The sequence below is a fragment of the Homalodisca vitripennis genome, chromosome 1 (genome assembly GCF_021130785.1).
Source record: "Homalodisca vitripennis isolate AUS2020 chromosome 1, UT_GWSS_2.1, whole genome shotgun sequence".
In the NCBI taxonomy this organism is placed as follows: Eukaryota; Metazoa; Arthropoda; class Insecta; order Hemiptera; family Cicadellidae; genus Homalodisca; species Homalodisca vitripennis.
In genome coordinates, this window is record NC_060207.1 from 38,569,147 (window position 1) to 38,587,300 (window position 18,154).

Genomic DNA, 18,154 nt, shown 5'->3' on the forward strand with positions numbered 1-18,154 from the left:
GTTTTTTTTAACTGTATTGTGGCATGTAAAAATCAAATAAATAATAATAATCATTATCTATAAATTTATATACTGTAATACAGAAAGTCAGTTTGAGTTTATGAATCTGTAGAACAATATTTTCTATATCTACAAGTACTAAAGCTTCACGAGGTTCCGAATTATCAGATTCCTAAACTGAATAATTACCAAATCTCAGGAGCATTGAAAGAAGTAATCAGCTATAAAATGATAGTTTTTAATGATAAAAAAGCTGTTCTTTACTCAAAGTATCTATCGCATCATATAATATCCTGACATAATGTATCTACTTTACAAGTAAGGGAAAAATAGTTATGCAATTATTGCACCTCTTCAAAGGATATATTTTTAAAATAAAATCTTAAAGATGGTAAAAAAGTGTTGTTAATAACCATGTAATAAAATGGGTTTCGGCTTAGATAATGTTCTCTTTTTCTAATCTGACTATTCATCTTATGAATGAATCTGCTATCATAAATGGGCATCACCAGATGGGATCGTTAACTTAAACCATTTGATACATATTTTTTATTAATGGACCGTGTAAGTGAAAAATGACTAATGGGCCTTATTTCTACCATATTGTACAAAAGGACGAATTGCATGTGCATCGTATCATGAGACTTAATTATATATATATTTATAATATTGTAAATTTTGAAATTTTATAAATTTATGTCTTAATATACAAATTTAACTGACACCTAATAGCTATTCACACTTTTAGCTGAAGTTCAACAAATTGGCTAAAATATCTTTAACTATCTAAATTTCATAAAATAAAAAGTATACAGTGTTTGATCAGTAGTATAATTTAGATACCAAATAAAAAAGTTAATATTTAATTTTACTAAAGATTGCGTCAGTGACTTGATGACTTTTTTGTAATTTCAGTACATCTCTATACAGTGGAAATCATTTAGCTATTTACATTAAATGTTTATAAAACAGTATTAGTTAGATTTTGTCAAATATAAATGGCTACAACTTAAATCCAATGTTAAACGTTCTAAACTCTCCCAGTTTTTCAGAAGTCAAGCTAAGGTACACAAGTAGTAAGTAAACCAATGTCAAGTTTGCATAAAAAATTGAGATTTAGATTCAATCATCTATTTTTGTTTTTCAGGCTATCACATATCAAAGGCAGGAATAAGTTAAAGTTAAATTACTTCTTGAATAGATTTATTTTTTGTTTACATAATATACAAAGTAATTTCTAACCTAAATAACAAAAGGTATACTGTTATTGTACTTAAATAGTCTGTTCTCGGCTGAAGTACAAGGTTTCCAGTGTGACAAGCTAATTCCATAATATCTGATTACTGCCGTTATTATTATTAATAAATCAATCCTTTGTACTTAAGAAATGATTATGTTTCAGAGAATTATGTCAACTATTTTGAAAATATTTGTATTGTCAATCCTTTGTAAATTAAATTTGTCTGCTTCAATGGAAAAACAGGGGTCACCCAGATAGTTAATATATAGAGGAAGGTCTTCTTTAATTACTCTGACGATCCTCATGGGCCACTGGCCTGTGTGATATTATGAACATAAGAAAGAGAACAAGTCGGTAGAGTACACGATCAACAGTGCTGATAAAAATTAAACATTAAAATTAAGATGATGGTTACTTATAAGAATTAAACCTACATTATCTCTAACATAGATTCAAAACCTTAGACCATACAACCACCATCTCTACAAAAGAAACCAAAGTTCTTGGATATATATCCTTGAAACACATACTATAGAGCTACTTTTCTCCAAGTCTCCAGACACACACATTTAGGCACCTATCATAGCATTACCCTTTGAGTAAAGACATCATCGGCATATATATATATCAGATATAAAAACCTTGTAAATTGCAGCATTGATTGGCCTGATGATTCATATTTAATTGATAGGTCATATAGTGCACAGTTGAAATATCTGAATAACCATATAGCTTCATTCAATATGTTTTGTTGTATCGATTAATGCTCATTTTTTTCTTCTAGTAGGTCTTTGGAAAGATAATTAACTATATGTTGTTATGGTCTATCACACAATGAATTCGTCAGATGCAGGTTATTCATTTAGCTAATAGCACTGTTTACTTTGTGCTGTAATTGTTTTTTTATGCAAAAACAAATCATAAAGCAGTGACCAATTAAAATTTATTACTGTAATAATATCAATATTGATATTTAGACGTTTCCATATTAACGAGGTTTTGTTTATTTTATTGTTTCCAGTATTACTACCTAGTGCTTAGAAATTTGACAATCTATTGTTGACGTTAGTTTATTATTATGAAGTGTTTATTTTTGTTATCTGTTGTCTTATATAAATAAAACATATATATCAATGAGTGAAGAAAATTTTTCAGACAATGAAAACCATCTCTTGCAGGCTTTAGATGAGAGTATCAGGTCAACATTTCTAGTTATAGGATGGAAAGTGCTAGTAATCACGGGGTAGTGTTGTTTCTTTTTTTTATAAATTGTTCATGTTTGTTTTTATTTGGAGAAATATAATGATATACATGAATTATGTTTAAAATTGCATAGACTTTCATGTGTTATAGCTCACAAAATCTAAAAATTAATACATATGGATAAATTTTAATGAAACTAAAAAAGTTTTTAAAATGTTGTACTAAAACATATTAAAAATATATTGTATTTTATTTTTACCAAAAAAAATATGTACTGTATTACATTCTTTATTTTGTTGCCCAAGAAAGAAACGAAGATTATGAAAATCTGTCAAGTGGTTATTAAACCATAATTTTGGTGCGAAAAGCTTGCAAATATACAAAAATTAGGCCAGCAATTTAAGGGAGCAAAACATAGCAAAATTGTTATGGCAATCAAAGGGATAAATTAGCTTCTTAATAACCTTGTCAAAGGATTCAGCCATCAAAGTGTCTGTACATATTCAGCACAAAACTAGACAAAGCCAAGTTTTTGTGTCATTTTGAATTTTGTTGTGTTCATTTTATAATCACTGCATCACCAACAAAAATTAAACTAGTTTGCGTGTTGCAACTGGTGGGATTTTGAATTACAGTACACATAATTGATTGCATAACACAAATCAGAAGCAAGAAGAACTCTACACTGCCTTGAGTGGATCTCAAAATCATTTTATGACTGGCATTTAAACAAAATCAATCAATTTGACAAGTGGCTTTATCGATGTTAATACTAATCTACTATACAAGTTTACAAAGTACTACATACAGCTAAAATAATCACAGATCACTTTGACAAATATAACTATAAATACTGAAATAATATAGCAACAATGAAAAGCTTACATCAAGAGAACAATTTTACATTCAATGTTTATTAATCATAAATTCATCTCCTTTTCTTTTTTTCTTGTTTCCGAGGTCTATGATGGGCATGAGGCCTTCTCGGAGTGGCTTGAGGGCTTCCTTCTGATAAATCCTCTTCACTGACATCTCCATCCTATAAAATTATATGCAAAATGAAGAACTTGGCCATAGGTTTGATGGTAATTATCTCATTAAACCTTTGAGTTCCAAGTATTTTTGAGGGAAGGTACTGTCAGTGCCAAGAATTAGATTACCTTTCTCAGTGGTAGAGACACTCATTTGGTGTTTGTGTAGAGTTGCCCCAAATAATTCATAACTTTTTCAAAAATAACATGGATGCTTTTTTTATTATGTACAGGAAAAAGTAGGCTATAACTTATAATATGTATGCAATTGTTCAAATCAGTTGAAATTTTTTAAACAAAAATAACACGACAATAATTATAATTTTAATTGTTTTACATTTTTATTTAAACAAATTTTAACTTTATGATCTTAATACATTTGTATGCATCTTTTTTATAGTTTCCTATGTGAATAGGAACAAGTAAAACTCATCAAGTTTAAGAAAGTATCTGTAATACTGAGTTTTGATTTTTCTCATAAACTGTGCAAAATGTTTAAAATCTGCACTCCCATACAAGTCATCTCTCATATTTGGCAAATAGCTTTTACCAGCAACAGATCAGTAACAAATCAAGATAAATAATCTATTTAAATGATTTGATTTATCATGTATAAAATGAGACTAAATACAATGCCATATGTTAACATTTAGTAACAGAGTAATAGAAAAAACCGATCTAGTCGGCCCTCTGCATGTTTTGGTAAACCGGAAGTCTGATTTCATCACTTTTGCTCTTGGCACTCAAAGGGTTAACAAAGATTTGATAGACTACTTTTTAGTGAAGAAAACACAATGGTCATGATAATTCACTGAATGGGCCTAATGAAGATTTTACACAAAAAGTTTATGATGAAATTCTCCTAAATACATGCTAATATTGATTAGTTTCATCACATTTTTGAGGGGATCTTGTAACTTCCCTCATACCCCTTTGGCATTAGTAGTGCCACCCTGAAACTCACATCATTAAGACCTAGTATAATCAGTCTCATTTTCTCTATATCAAAGTATGGCTCCCTGTTGTTCACCCGTTGGCACTGTTTTGGAGGTACTCTCGATTCTTACAGATGGAATCCCTTGGAAAATGTGTCTTAGCCAGTGACTGCTTCCTGAAGTGATAGCAGTGGCACCAATAATCCACTTATAGACGTCATTCGATTCCCTGGAAGCCCTGACCAAGCTATCTGTTCATGTGTTAACAGGTGTGAAGTCATGGTGCAAAGTTCTTGACTGGTGATAAGTGGATTCAAAACATGTTGCCAAGCAAGCTTGACAAATGTTATATGATAACAGTAGCTATGCAAAGTGAACTATTGCGTACGTTAAGTTTCTGAGATAATTTACATTTATAAATAAAGTTTATTTTACTCCATTACAAAAACAGTTCTTACTTGAAGCATGGCTCCCATAACATTCTTGGAGCTATATAGACTACATGATTTGATTGAAAATAATGACATGTTTAGAGTACTCAACAAACTTTACTGATAATGTTGTTTATAATTCCGAGTAATAACTATAATATGCTACCTTTAATGCTGTGGAGTCATATTTTTCAGGAAGGACAATGACAGCAGCAATACAAATAAGTTGAAAAATTGCTCCTATGTAGAGACCAAATTTAATCACTGTATCCATTATGTCATCTGGAACAGCACCGGGCACCTCATACATGATCTGAAAAAGATTTTTGTCAGCTTAAGGCAAATTATTAATACAAATTCATTAGTTAAAATCTAAAATAACATCTACAATTTACAAATATATTAAATACGTGTATTAAAGCATGGAATCTAAATTTGTTAAGTAAGTGTTATAATGAAGTTATTTAAACCTAGCCTTGGAAAATTGCTCAATGTCACAACAAAATATTGCTTAAAAACAATGATTATTTTATTGATCTTTAAGACAATCTACAAAGTTGAAGTCATTGGCTATAATTCTTTTTTTAATACCAGTACTTGATTAAATTAAACCTACAAAAGAACTGCTTACCATCATGAGGCTACCATATGATATCTTACTTAGGCTTTACACAATAATAGGCAGGGGAAGTGTAAGAAAGGGCCATGCGGCCCTAACTTTGCCTGTAAAAATAAAGAATTTTTCATTTCATTTCAATAATAAAAGTATTCCTAATGTTTCTATAATGTCATATGATATCTTACCTAGGCTTTAATAAAAGTATTCCTAATGTTTCTATAATGTCATATGATATCTTACCTAGGCTTTACGCAATAATAAAAGTATTCCTAATGTTTCTATAATGTATTTTCTTATTTTACATATTTTAGAAACAAATATTACAATTATGGTAATTAAAGCATTTTAAAGCAACAAAAAAGGTAAGGAGCAGTTCACCATAAGACAATAGTAGCCAGTTCTGTTTTCAATACAAGCATGTATTTAATTTACGGTAGATAAGGTGCAAACTAGCTGAAAATAAATACATGCAACTCGGGAAACAATAGAAATGTGTTTTCCATTCCATCCAAAAATGCGATCCAGCTAAAGAATTTTTCTTGTTAGTATGAAAATTCCTCCTTCATAAATATTGCCTGTCTCTGCGTATTGGTCTTTCTCACACTAGGCTTATTTCATCTTTATGCAATAAACCACACATTTAAGAAGTTTGAAAACAAAATCCACTTGAAAAAAGTTTATTTCATAATCAATTACTTAGTTAATCATCTGTTACGGCAAGGTAAGAAATAATTCTAACATATACAAAAGAAAAGAATACAACAAACAGGCTATAAGTTAGATTCTCTTAAAGGAGATGCCGACCCTTTTTAAAAATTTATTCTGCCTGTCCTAAGGGCTACTGGTGCAATGATCTTATCAAACAGAATATGGTGGGGAGTTGATACAGTACAAGATCGATGGTACTAATGAAAAGTGCAACGATAACAGACAGGATTTGAACCTGCGCTATCTCTAACTAGGATCCAAAGTTTAAGGTCTTAGAGCTCTCGGCTATCAGCACTTCCACTTTTAGATAGCTATTTAACTGAATGTGAATAACAACCACATTAAGGAGTGTCAGACCATCAAACAGACTACTGCTCAGATAATAAATTGTACATTTTTAAGAAACTACAAAAGCTATCACCTTCAATTCATTTTCCACATTTTAATCCTTCTTATTGACAGCAAAATAATGACAAAATGCGTTAAGATTTGTAGTGTCTTAACCATCACTTTCTTTAATTGGGAGTAAAATTCACTTGGCACCTGTGATGTTTTTCATAATATGATTGTCTTTAAACATATATGGAACGTATAGGTAAAATATAAAAAGTTTATAAGAAGAAACCATTACTACAAAACAAAAATACTGAAACCAAGTCCACACAGGTTATCGTCTTTTAATGCTATTTTGTTAGTTTTCTATGCTTAACAATATGAATTTATTTATATTGAATCACTGATCAAATATCAAGTTTAAAATCTAATAATGTTTTAAAATTGGTATAGATGATATTACAGTTTTGTTTTGAAAAGTTAATAGTTCATGTTATTTTATGTTTGTTTATAAAAGATTAATAAATAACTAAAGGAGTTTATACCACATATGTACACACACACACAGGAATCCAGACAAGAAAAAGAACAAGCACCCATACAATTTTGATAACTTACAATAAACATATAAATCAATAGATTATAAAATTAAGATAAAACCTATTTTAGAGTTAAAATTAACAAAAAACAAATTATCATACATATAAGATAGAAATACATAAACTATTGTAAAATTGAATCATCAGATAAAATAAAGTATTTTTTTAGATCAAATGCCACATAATACATTAAATCTTAATATCAAGGAGATTGTTATGCAAGTAAGTTTACAACACCTGGAGTTATAAAGTGAAATTAGATCAGCTGGTGACTTTACAATAATGGAATTTTATTCTTTTAAATGATGGCTTAATATGAGCTGAAAAGAACCTTTTTCTCAACAAAGTTAATCAACATTTGAGTTATTAAATACAGTAATACTTTTTATTATTTGTATTAAATTGGTGAATCTAGATTTTTGAATCCAAGAACAGAAAAGACATTTACTAGATGATGAACACTTGAATATTGGATTGCAACCAGAACCCAGAACTCTCAGATCTGCAAGGATTACTACTACCAGTATTAAATCTACACTAAACCGACAAGGATGATTGGAAGATGAATAAGTGTCAATGGAACATACAAAGTAAAACTGGATTTGAACTCATGTAAGATCTACCCAATTTAAGATTCCAAATCTTTCAAAATTCAAACCTAACATGTACCAAAACCTTTTATATGTTGGATATAATTTTTTTATGTGCCCATGGCAGTATAATTCATGAAACCCTGTATCATACAGTGACAAATAAACTTAATAATAATTGTAAATCAAACATTTATTTATTTATATCAATAGCTAGTTAAGCAAGGGCAAAGAACGGATTAATAAATAAATAAAGCAAAAGACAAAATTAGTAATGATTAAAGTTAAATGTTCAAATTAATTAGTCAGTATCAGTTGATTATAAAATTGGGTGTAACCAGGCAATAGATATAAAAACCGAGTTTTCTTATCATATTCTACCCTATACGGGAAACAATGGACACCATGGTTATCCACAAGGACAGTTATACAAGAAACACTAGTTGATTCAGTACTGGCCTTGTTATGAATCATTCTGAGAAGAAAACTTTTCAATGCTATAAGTTGTTTCCATTTGAAATCCCTCAACGTATGTGCCACCTAGCGGCTAAGGCTAGAAACACGCTATTAGTGATCGGCGACCAGCGAAAGAGCAGGCATACAGAGCCGAGCAGTTCCGATTACCACCAACATACCTTTCGGGCTGATGGGTGAAGCAAGCGAGGATTGCTACTCTGGTGGCGGGTATGCAAACCATGTAAAACCGGGTACACTGACTATTCACAGCTGTCCCATAGAGATGATATATCTTCTCAGAATGATTCGTAATCAAAGGTACTGGCAACAGAATACTCGATAAACAACCCACAACTTCGATACTCTCATATCACCATTATTTGTGATTTTCACCCAAAACAGGTGCAGTAGGCTACAGTGAGTGGCCACCACAACAATCAAATCAGTGAACCATATTATTGATTATTAATACTAAACTATCAAATACAAAAACATTCTAGTAATAGTTATTTTAAATTAATTATTCAATATTGTATGTATTGAGTAAACAATTTTGTTCAAAATTGATTCTAACAAAGTAAATCATTTGTATGGTATTTGAGTAATGGCTGCAAGTATTAATGGCAATGAACACGCTTTATTTGTGTAACAAGCTGTCAAATATGTTTATCCTTAAAAATAGCAAAGAGTAACTAAATGTTACATTACATTGCGCTGTGTTTGTTACATTTAATAAATACACGTACCGTAACCTAGATATATTTTTTATTTATAATTAAGTTACTACTTTTTTAAATATAAAAACAGATAAACAAAGGGTATTTATTTACATTAGCGTGACCATGGAAAATGTACTTTTTTCATGGGTTGGGCATTTATAGCCAAGTATTATTATCACAGGTGCATATGAACTGGGGGGAAAGTATATTATTGTATTATATTGATGCCTTTCGGACATTATTGCGTTAAGGAGCAGGGGCATCACGTGATCTGGGATTCGACTTTTGCGAACTCTAGTTAATTTTTTTTCTAAAAGAGCAAGCAGTGCGCAGCGGGCAGGCATCGTTGACAGGATTAACGTATTAGTCAGACTCGTCTTTACGAATTGCTTCCACGTGAGATACCGAACATCCAACACAAAGGTGTGCCATTACCACTTTACTGAACTAGGAGGTTAAGAATAGACGTGGAGGAACAACGGTAGTTCAAAATGGCGTCCCTTCTTTATTTGACCAAGTAATACCAAACTGTCAAATATGGATAGTGTTGCCAGAGGTACGATAATTATCGTACCTTTACGATAATTTCATTGATTTTATGCACCGGTAAGATACACGATGGGCAGTTATTATCGTACCATGAAAGATTTTTGACAAATTTATACAAGTAACAAACCAAAAGTTAATTACTATAACATAATTTATTATACGAACATAACATACTTTTTCATTAAATGTGTTTGGTACGATTATTTTATATGAAAGTATGATAATTTCTCGTTGTTGGTATGATAATCGGTTTTTAAAATCTGGCTATACTGACTTTGAGCAGACGTGGAGTTACAGGAAACTGTCAAAAACGGAGTTTTCAGAGGATTTAAAAAAATCGTAGCTCCTTTGATTTTCGTTGGCGACGAATTTTTTCTTCAATATTGTTTTCAGGAAAAATTGTAGTTTTCAGGAAAAAAAAATGAACATACCTTTCCATGGTCACGTTAATGTAAATTTATACCAAACAAAGACTAAGTACACTGTAATCTGAATACATGTCATACAATTCAGTTTGACACTATGGTTTCGGTAGTTTAATCATAAACATCAATAATTTGATTGTAGTGGTTACTTTTTCAGAGGGCTGAGTGGACTATTAATAATGTTACGAAATTGTGATTGGCAAGCCCGGCTAGTAATTAAACTGATACCAAATTTGTCATAACATAAAAATTAATTTTGAGATTACTAATAAGTAAAATGACTCAAAACAGTGAGCTAAGTAAAAAAGAAAAAAATTATATTTTTTATGTTTCATTGCTGAACTCTCAGAAAAACTCAAAGCCTATAATTATGTACCAAAAGGAATTAGCTACTTAATGCCTTAACAATGTTTAACCTCTATAAAATAGTCATAATTAAATTTGTTTATCTTAAACTAAAATGAAAAAACAGTACCTCAAATACTCTTTGAACAGTATCAATATACAGTAATTTCCACTAAAAAGCCGATTATAATGACAAAAATAGACAATTTTTCAAAACGCATTACATAACTCATAAATATAATTCTAACCTAACCTGTTAACTTCACTTAGTCCAGTATAACAAAATGTAATATGAACCTAGCCTACTTTTGTGATTTCGTTTACTAAACACAAAACAAAACAGGAAATTCGCTTCTTAGCCTTCTTCTTCTTATATTTACTAGTTAAATTGACAGTGATATACTGTTCGTCATTACATAGATAAATATAAATAAATTCCAGTGATGCCACAGAAACAAAATTGTTCGCGTATGAAAGTTACACGTTGAAATCCTTGATTTATACTATAATTTTAACATTTTAATCGCTTTAAAAAATGAGACTGATTGTTATAACAGAAGTAATCTAATGATCATAAAATTGTAAATAAGACCAGCACTAGAAAAGATATGAAATCGTGACTATATATTTTGGAATACAATTAAGTAAATAACAATTTAAATATAGTGAAAATTAACTATCGTATTTTGTTTACAGGTAGTTTATTGTCTTTAGTCCTAACGCTAAGCCAAATCCCATGGTTGGACATGCACTATCATAGAACCCATTCTTGTCTATGTAGAGATGAAGTGTAAATCCAAATTTAAAGTATAGAGATAAAATCTTTCTCGAGATATCTTGCCACATGATACATTCATATTTTTAATAGTAAGCCTACGACAGATTTTAGAGCAGTATTAAAATAATAAAAGTTTGAGTGAGCTAGTGAGAGTACTACAACGTAAGAGTGCGTTAAAGTGAAACACAGTTACCGATTTTTGCTATTACAGCCTATTATATTTTCGTTTTACTCTATGAATACAAATATCACTTACTAAAATCTCAAATTATTGTACACAGTTAGTTTGCAAATGTATTTATTCTGCTATTTTCTCGTTGTCATCATGGTTACCCATACGACCAATGTAAAAGTAATTGCTAATCCTCAGCCAAATCTCAAGGAATGACAGACACCGTAATAGAACTCAGTGTTGCTAATATTAAAATGATTTTCATGTGAAATTTCAAGGGTATAGGTCAGTTAGTTTTCAAGACATCGTGCGGACAGGTAGACAGACGAGTAAAGAGAAATGCATATTTTCCAGCCCATAAAGTGATAGGCATCAATAACGCTAACCATCAAATCACTTTTTAAAATAAAAAGTATACGATATATACAGGGTGATTCATGAAGTTCTCCCCCCACTTCTACAGCACATTGTACTAGTAAAAATAATGAAAAAAATGTTATATAAACATAGGTCCGAAAAACGCTTCGTTAGCGAGTTACAGCTAGCGAAAGATTTCGCCTGAATTCCTGGGTAAAGAGTAAAATAAAGCCATACTGAACTTTTGGAAAGGTTAATTAAGTAAGAAATATCGTGGATTCTTATGTATTTTTTTACCTGATAAAGCTAATAAAATAGGTTTCAGAACTGTACCTGTAGTATTGTTTGAGGGATTCAGGGTTAAATGCAAAAAATTGGGGCACGAAACAATGTTTTTTTAAGTTTGATGTACAATAACTTTGTTAAATTGGTAATAAATACATAAACTCAACAAACATTAATTGTAGAGAATTTAATTCTGAGAAAATTGATATAATCAAAGTCTAAAATAAAACAGAAAGAAATAAGTACCAAAAAAATTGATTTTATTCAGTATAATACATTACTAGCTGTAACGAAATACCGTACGGTATTAAGTTAAAATAAAACAAAAACAAAATGTTTGTTCCTTAATGATGAGATAAATTGAGAAAACAAGATTAACTGTTAAATAAATTTGTTTGTAAATAAAAATATCATGTTTTATTACGTAGTATTTTTTTTTTATAAAAATTTACATCAAATGTTCGAAAATAAATGAAGCAAAACATTTTCCCATTATTGTTTACTAATCATCGAAATGCAGTTTTTTGTTTTATTAATTCTAAGTTGGTAACGCACGAATAACACTGATCAACAATGTTATTCTGTACTGTTACGTTAGAAATGTGTATTAGTGGTGTTTTGCAAGCTACAGCAGGAGATCGGGTTCTGTGAATCGTGTTATTAAATGCAATTTTTCTGTGAGTTATAATTCGAATTGTTTATTCAGCGAAAAAATGCCTTACTTATTTACATCAGAGGAATACGCTGATATGGTTTTTATTTTTAGGTTACTGTAATGGTAATGCTAGAGCTGCTGTAGAAGAATATGAACTACGTTTACCCTAATAGGAGGATTCCAGATACCAAAACAATTTCAGGAACTTTTCGTACTCTTCAGGAAACAAGATCACTACCAGGATAGAAACCAATTATGAACGAGCTGTCCAACTTGATGATGATATTGTTATTAATGCTGTTCATCGCAGTCCAGGTGTAAGTACACGACGTATTTCTAGGCGGATATGAGTTTCGCAGTCAACGGTGTGGAGGTCACTTAATCGAAACAAATTTTATCCGTTTCATAAACAAAAGGTTCAACATCTACAGCTAGGGGATGGTCCGCTTCGCTTGGAGTTTTGCAACTTTTTGAATATTAATAATCAAACTCTACAAGCGTATTTTTTTTTACGGATGAGGCACAATTCACTCGGGATGGAGTCAATAACTTGCACAATGAAACACTCATGGGCAGAAGAAAATCCACATGAGGTAGTGGAACAGAACTTTCAACACCGATTTAGCGTCAATGTCTGGTGTGGCCTTTTGCACAATCGGCTGATTGGACCTTTCATATTACCTGGACGCCTAAATGCTGATTTCTATTTGCATTTCCTTCAAGAAGAGTTGCTGCAGCTGTTAGAGAATGTTCCTTTACATCTCAGACAAAAATTTGTACTTCCAGCATGACGGAGCACCTCCCCACTTTTCACGTGCCGTTTCTGCTTACTTAAACTTAAATCATCAATTTCCTGGACACTGGATTGGTCGTGGAGGGCCTCACCCTTGGCCACCACCACCAGATCATCACCAGATCTATCCCATTGGATTATTGCATCTGGGGATGGATGAAAAGACATTGTATACAAGACAAAAGTGAATTCTCGTGATGAATTAATTGCCCGTATTAATGGATTCGGCTGTGCAGATACAGGGAAGTCCTGAAAAAAAATTAAGAAACGCAAAAGCAATACACAAACATGCTGCAAAATGTATTGATAATGATGGCCTCATTTTCGAACATCTATTATAAAAAGGTTGCGTACGGTTGGCCCAACCTGATTAATTTTGCTTAAAACTAGTAATGTATTATACTGAATAAAATCAATTTTTTGGTACTTATTTCTGTTTTATTTTAGACTTTGATTATATCAATTTTCTCAAAAATTAAATTCTCTACAAATAATGTTTGTTGAGTTTATGTATTTATTACCAATTTAACAAAGTTTGTACATCAAACTTAAAAAAACATTTGTTTCGTGCCCCAATTTTTTGCATTTAACCCTGAATCCCTCAAAAAACTGCTACAGGTACAGTTCTGAAAACCTATTTTATTAGCTTTAATCAGGTAAAAATACATAAGAATCCACGATATTTCTTACTTAATTAACCTTTCCAAAAGTTCAGTATGGCTTTTATTTTTACTCTTTACCCAGGAATTCAGGCAAAATCTTTCGCTAGCTGTAAACTCGCTAACGAAGCATTTTCGGACCTATGTTTATATAACATTTTTTTCATTATTTTTACTAGTACAATGTGCTGTAGAAGTGGGGGGAGAACTTCATGAATCACCCTGTATATATACGCACATGTCTACAGGAGGGTTCACTTTTGGTTGGTTTATACCTTTCGATTTAACCAACACTGGGTACAGCAAAACCCGTCACTTAAATAAGGACAATTCAATGAATGTCCAGGAGCAGCAGCACATTAACAGTAAAAGTCTAGATATTTGGGTGCAAGGCTAGAACGATAGGTCTAGTCTACTGCAGGAGATGACTGTGTTAAATGCAGTCATAAGCTAGACTGGAAATAAGGGCGTGCTATCTCTGCCCGCTTTGACTGCAAAGGCTGGTACAGAGCTGGCCTCCTCTTACACATCCCGAATATCCTTTCACTACGTAAGCAAGCGTGAACGTCCTGTTGGGACTATTTGTAATGAGAGGTTTCTAAGCTTTTTGCGGAGAAAAATTGAAGTAAGTGAAAATTTAAAATATGTTTATATTTAAGGATAAAAACATTCAAGGAACGTAAAGAATTAAATCCAAATTATTACTTTTTGAAATGTTATTATTTAAATATAAATGTGTATAACATATTTAAAGTATCTTCAATCATCAAAATTTTGATATTTTACAATTACAATTATTAGTAGCAACAGTTTTTATGAATTTGAAGACAGGGGTATAACTTTTGAAACTTATCTTGACATAATAGAGAATCAGTTTCGAACTATAAAAGGACTATTGTTGTCTTATTTTTATTGCCCATTGCGGTAGTCTGACGATTTGTACCTTCAAAATGAATAGGCGCCGGCCGTGATAAATAAAATAAACCCTGAACTCTGTGTTAAAAATGAAACGTTTGAAATAGCGATTTACAAAATTACAAGCCCAGGATAATAACTTTAAGAGCTCCATTTAATTTGATCAGACTCTTTTGAACCGATCGGTCAAGAGTAAAAGTTAAGATGGTATTTTAATAACAAACGTTTTAATATAAGTGTACAATTATGTACTAAAACAGTACATTTGTACCTATTTTGTATGAAAATTTGGTCTTAATTTGTGAATCTCAAGTTTCCGAGTTAATGCAATTTGAACGTTGTGTTTTGGTTGGTAACCACGAAAAACCGTTACTGACATAACTGGAATTTATTACTCGTAAATAATTTGTTTTATACGTATAAATGCAGAAGTAAACAATCTAAATTTAAAGTAATTCTCGCAATTGTAGTTCTGCTAGTTATTTTGTGATTAACTTTGAAACACGGGTATCTTTATTTTTAACCCGATAGTAAACCAATTCGCCCGTAGACTAACTAAATTATGCGTAAACAGCAGTTGCAGTGCAACGACTGGACCTTCTATAATTTTGCCGCCCCCTACTAATTTTGCTGCCTGGGGCAAACAACCCCCACTCCTCCCCCAGCTTCGGTCCGGCTATAGGAGTACAAAATAAAGAACTTCTGCTTATATTGATGATCACCTGTAACTGTTTTACAATTTATATAAATTTTTATATAGTACAAAAACAACTTCCTGAAAGATTAATTCTTGTAACAGTGGATGTAAATCATTGTATACAAATATACGACATGAAAAAAGTATGATGTATGTAAAGAGTATTCTAAATACTAGAAACCCATGTTATTCTATCGACCAACGTTGTGGTTCTTAGGATTCAAGTGTGTGGTTTCACAGTGAACTATTTAAAATTTAACAATAAAAGTCTAAATACTCCCGGAACAGGTATTGTGACGTAGGATCTCTTGTATGCTAACATATTTTTCGGGGAATTTGAGATGCAATTTATAGCCTCACTATATCTTCAGTCTTTGAAATGGGTACGTTGCAATAATGAAAGTCGTTTTATAAAGCACCATGGTATAGAATCTTTATACAGGATTTTTTTCGAAATTTACGTTAAACTATTCTGATGTTATGGTAATATTTTAGTTGTAGTAATTGTTACCAAATAATGCATGATACAAAATTAAATAAAACTTAACATTTTACAGGTTTAACAAGATTTGGAAATGTTCAAAGGTGTCATGAATACTATACCGTTGTAATTTATGGAGTAGGACGTCAAGATAAACACAACCAACGGCACAGCTTAGATCCAAAACATTTCCCAACTATAGTCTCGGAACTTTATTGTGAGGGATCCTCGGAGTATGGAGTTAGACAATTTCTATTTTATAAGAGTATTCCACTTTTCTCCCCATACAACTTGTCTATATAAATAAATACATGACTCCAGAAAACGAACTCCTTTCATCCAGTTGACTCCTATCTCTTGTTGAAAAAGTTTGAAGACTTCAACTTTAAATATATGTGGTTTCAGGATGGAAAATTCAGTCATACAGCGACATCTTGATAGGTCACATAAGGTGAACAGTCCGACAGTCTAAAAATGCGCAAGTGTTAGTGAGCTTATTGCCTTTTTTAATGTGTATTCCAACTATTGTGTTAATTTATTTATTAATAGTTATCATAACATCCAAATAATATTATTTAATAACTTTTGTTGAGTCAAGTCCTTACATTTACATTAGAATTGGAAAGTATCTTTATTTAAATTTGATCTAATTGTTATCAAAAGAAAATAAATTGTAAAATTAAAATTATTGAAGGAAGAATTAATAAAGTGAAATTAATATTGTATTGAAAAAGTTAGAAGAGTAAATATTGTGTACCTTATAAAAATAAAATGTTATATAATGGCTGTGATCAAATTGAAGGGGGAGAAACGCTGGCTCACGTTGGTCTTCTGCTAATGTGAATGTGAATATAGAAAATGTTGTTGTTACGTGATAGAAAAAAAAGAAACGGTTTAATTTTCAATGTTTTCGTTTTCATCATCGTTTATTCAAAGATGTTTGTGGAAAATGAGGTTAAAAGTAAATGTCAAACTTTAATTGTTTAAGAAAATATTAATTTGAACAGTCTTGAGTATTGTGGTTGATATAATTAAGTTAACGGTTAGAATTTAAAAAAAGTATCTTAACTTGTATAATGATTCACGTAAGTACTGTATTTATTATAAATAGTACTGTATCTAAATATTATTTATGGGTCTAGGCATATTAGCTGTAGTCTACATATCATGTAAAATATTTATTTGACCTTCGTATTATTTATTGCTTTTTAAAATGGAAAATGATCAAATGGTTAACAGAAAAAGAGCTGAGTACAATAAGAGAACCCGGTTTTTATAAAATTCTCTTAATATACCATTGCGAAACTGCCTATAGATTCCATCTATAGAAAGAACTAATTCTCTGACAGGAATCCTAGGCTGTTTCATGAACTACTTCTAATCTAGTTCCTGAACCAGTTCATTCAAAAAACTAAATTAATTTTATTATTTGAAGAGAAAAATAACAAATAGCCTACAAAACAAAACTTAGATATAATCAGGGTGGCCACCCAATGGGGAAACTAGGAATAAGCCAGGAATTTAACAGGCCAAGGAAAAAAAACCCGGGAATAAGCTGGAAATTTTGTTGAGAACCAGGAAAATTTATAAAATAATTTTTCCGTCTCCAAGAACTTATAAAAGCAAAACATAATTTGACAGCTTTTTGAATCAAGAACTGGTTAATCTCGAAACATTGTATTTTAGTAAGTTAGTTTTTTCTATGTCTATATTTGTCAACCGCTAGCGTGTCTGCTGGTTCTATGCGTGGATTTTAGCTCCCCGATAGTACTTTGCGTAGTTGTAAATAAATATATTCTCCATAATTATAAATCCATTAATTTTTACATAAATGTAATATATTCTGGAAGTTCATTTTATAACTTACCATTTCTATATACTTAGAAGGAAAAATGACTTTTAAATATATTTATTTCCCTGAATCTCAGCAAATTCCTTTGAAGTAACATGGTATTCTTTGGCTCCCCCCCCTCCAAAAGATAAATAAATTAAGTATAGTTCAGATGAAAGTATTTGGTTTATTTGTTGATTGTACCGTCAAAATCATTGTCTCGTACCGAAGTTCGTCTACCGCTAGACCTCTAACCCGCAATACTGGGCTGCAGTCTGCCCTACGTTAGCGCTGTGTTGGTATTTATTTGTTATCTTCATATTTCCGAATTGATACACGTATTTGCTA

General features: G+C 31.1%; 1 protein-coding gene across 2 annotated transcripts; it reads right to left on the reverse strand.

Annotated features, from left to right (window-relative positions):
• Window positions 1–1,186: 1,186 nt before the first annotated feature.
• On the reverse strand, window positions 1,187–10,626 carry LOC124359980 (protein anon-73B1). 2 transcript variants are annotated; one of them, XM_046813203.1, is made up of 4 exons: window positions 10,437–10,626; window positions 5,472–5,563; window positions 5,007–5,153; window positions 1,187–3,482 (listed from the first exon to the last, which is right to left on the reverse strand). In XM_046813203.1, the coding sequence occupies exons 2-4, from the start codon at window positions 5,475–5,477 to the stop codon at window positions 3,372–3,374; spliced, it is 264 nt and encodes an 87-aa protein (XP_046669159.1). In that variant the 5' UTR covers window positions 5,478–5,563; window positions 10,437–10,626; the 3' UTR covers window positions 1,187–3,371. The 2 variants fall into 2 exon arrangements, with proteins under 2 accessions (XP_046669159.1, XP_046669152.1); XM_046813196.1 differs by having other exon boundaries at window positions 10,314–10,626.
• Between the last annotated feature and the right edge of the window lie 7,528 nt (window positions 10,627–18,154).

What these genes read in the sequence shown, in the direction of transcription:
- LOC124359980 (XM_046813203.1), bottom strand. An exon ending in ATGACTCCACAGCATTAAAG is followed by an intron (nt 3,483 to 5,006) that starts GTAGCATATTAT and finishes ATAATTTTATAG; the next exon opens with GATGGAGATGTCAGTGAAGA.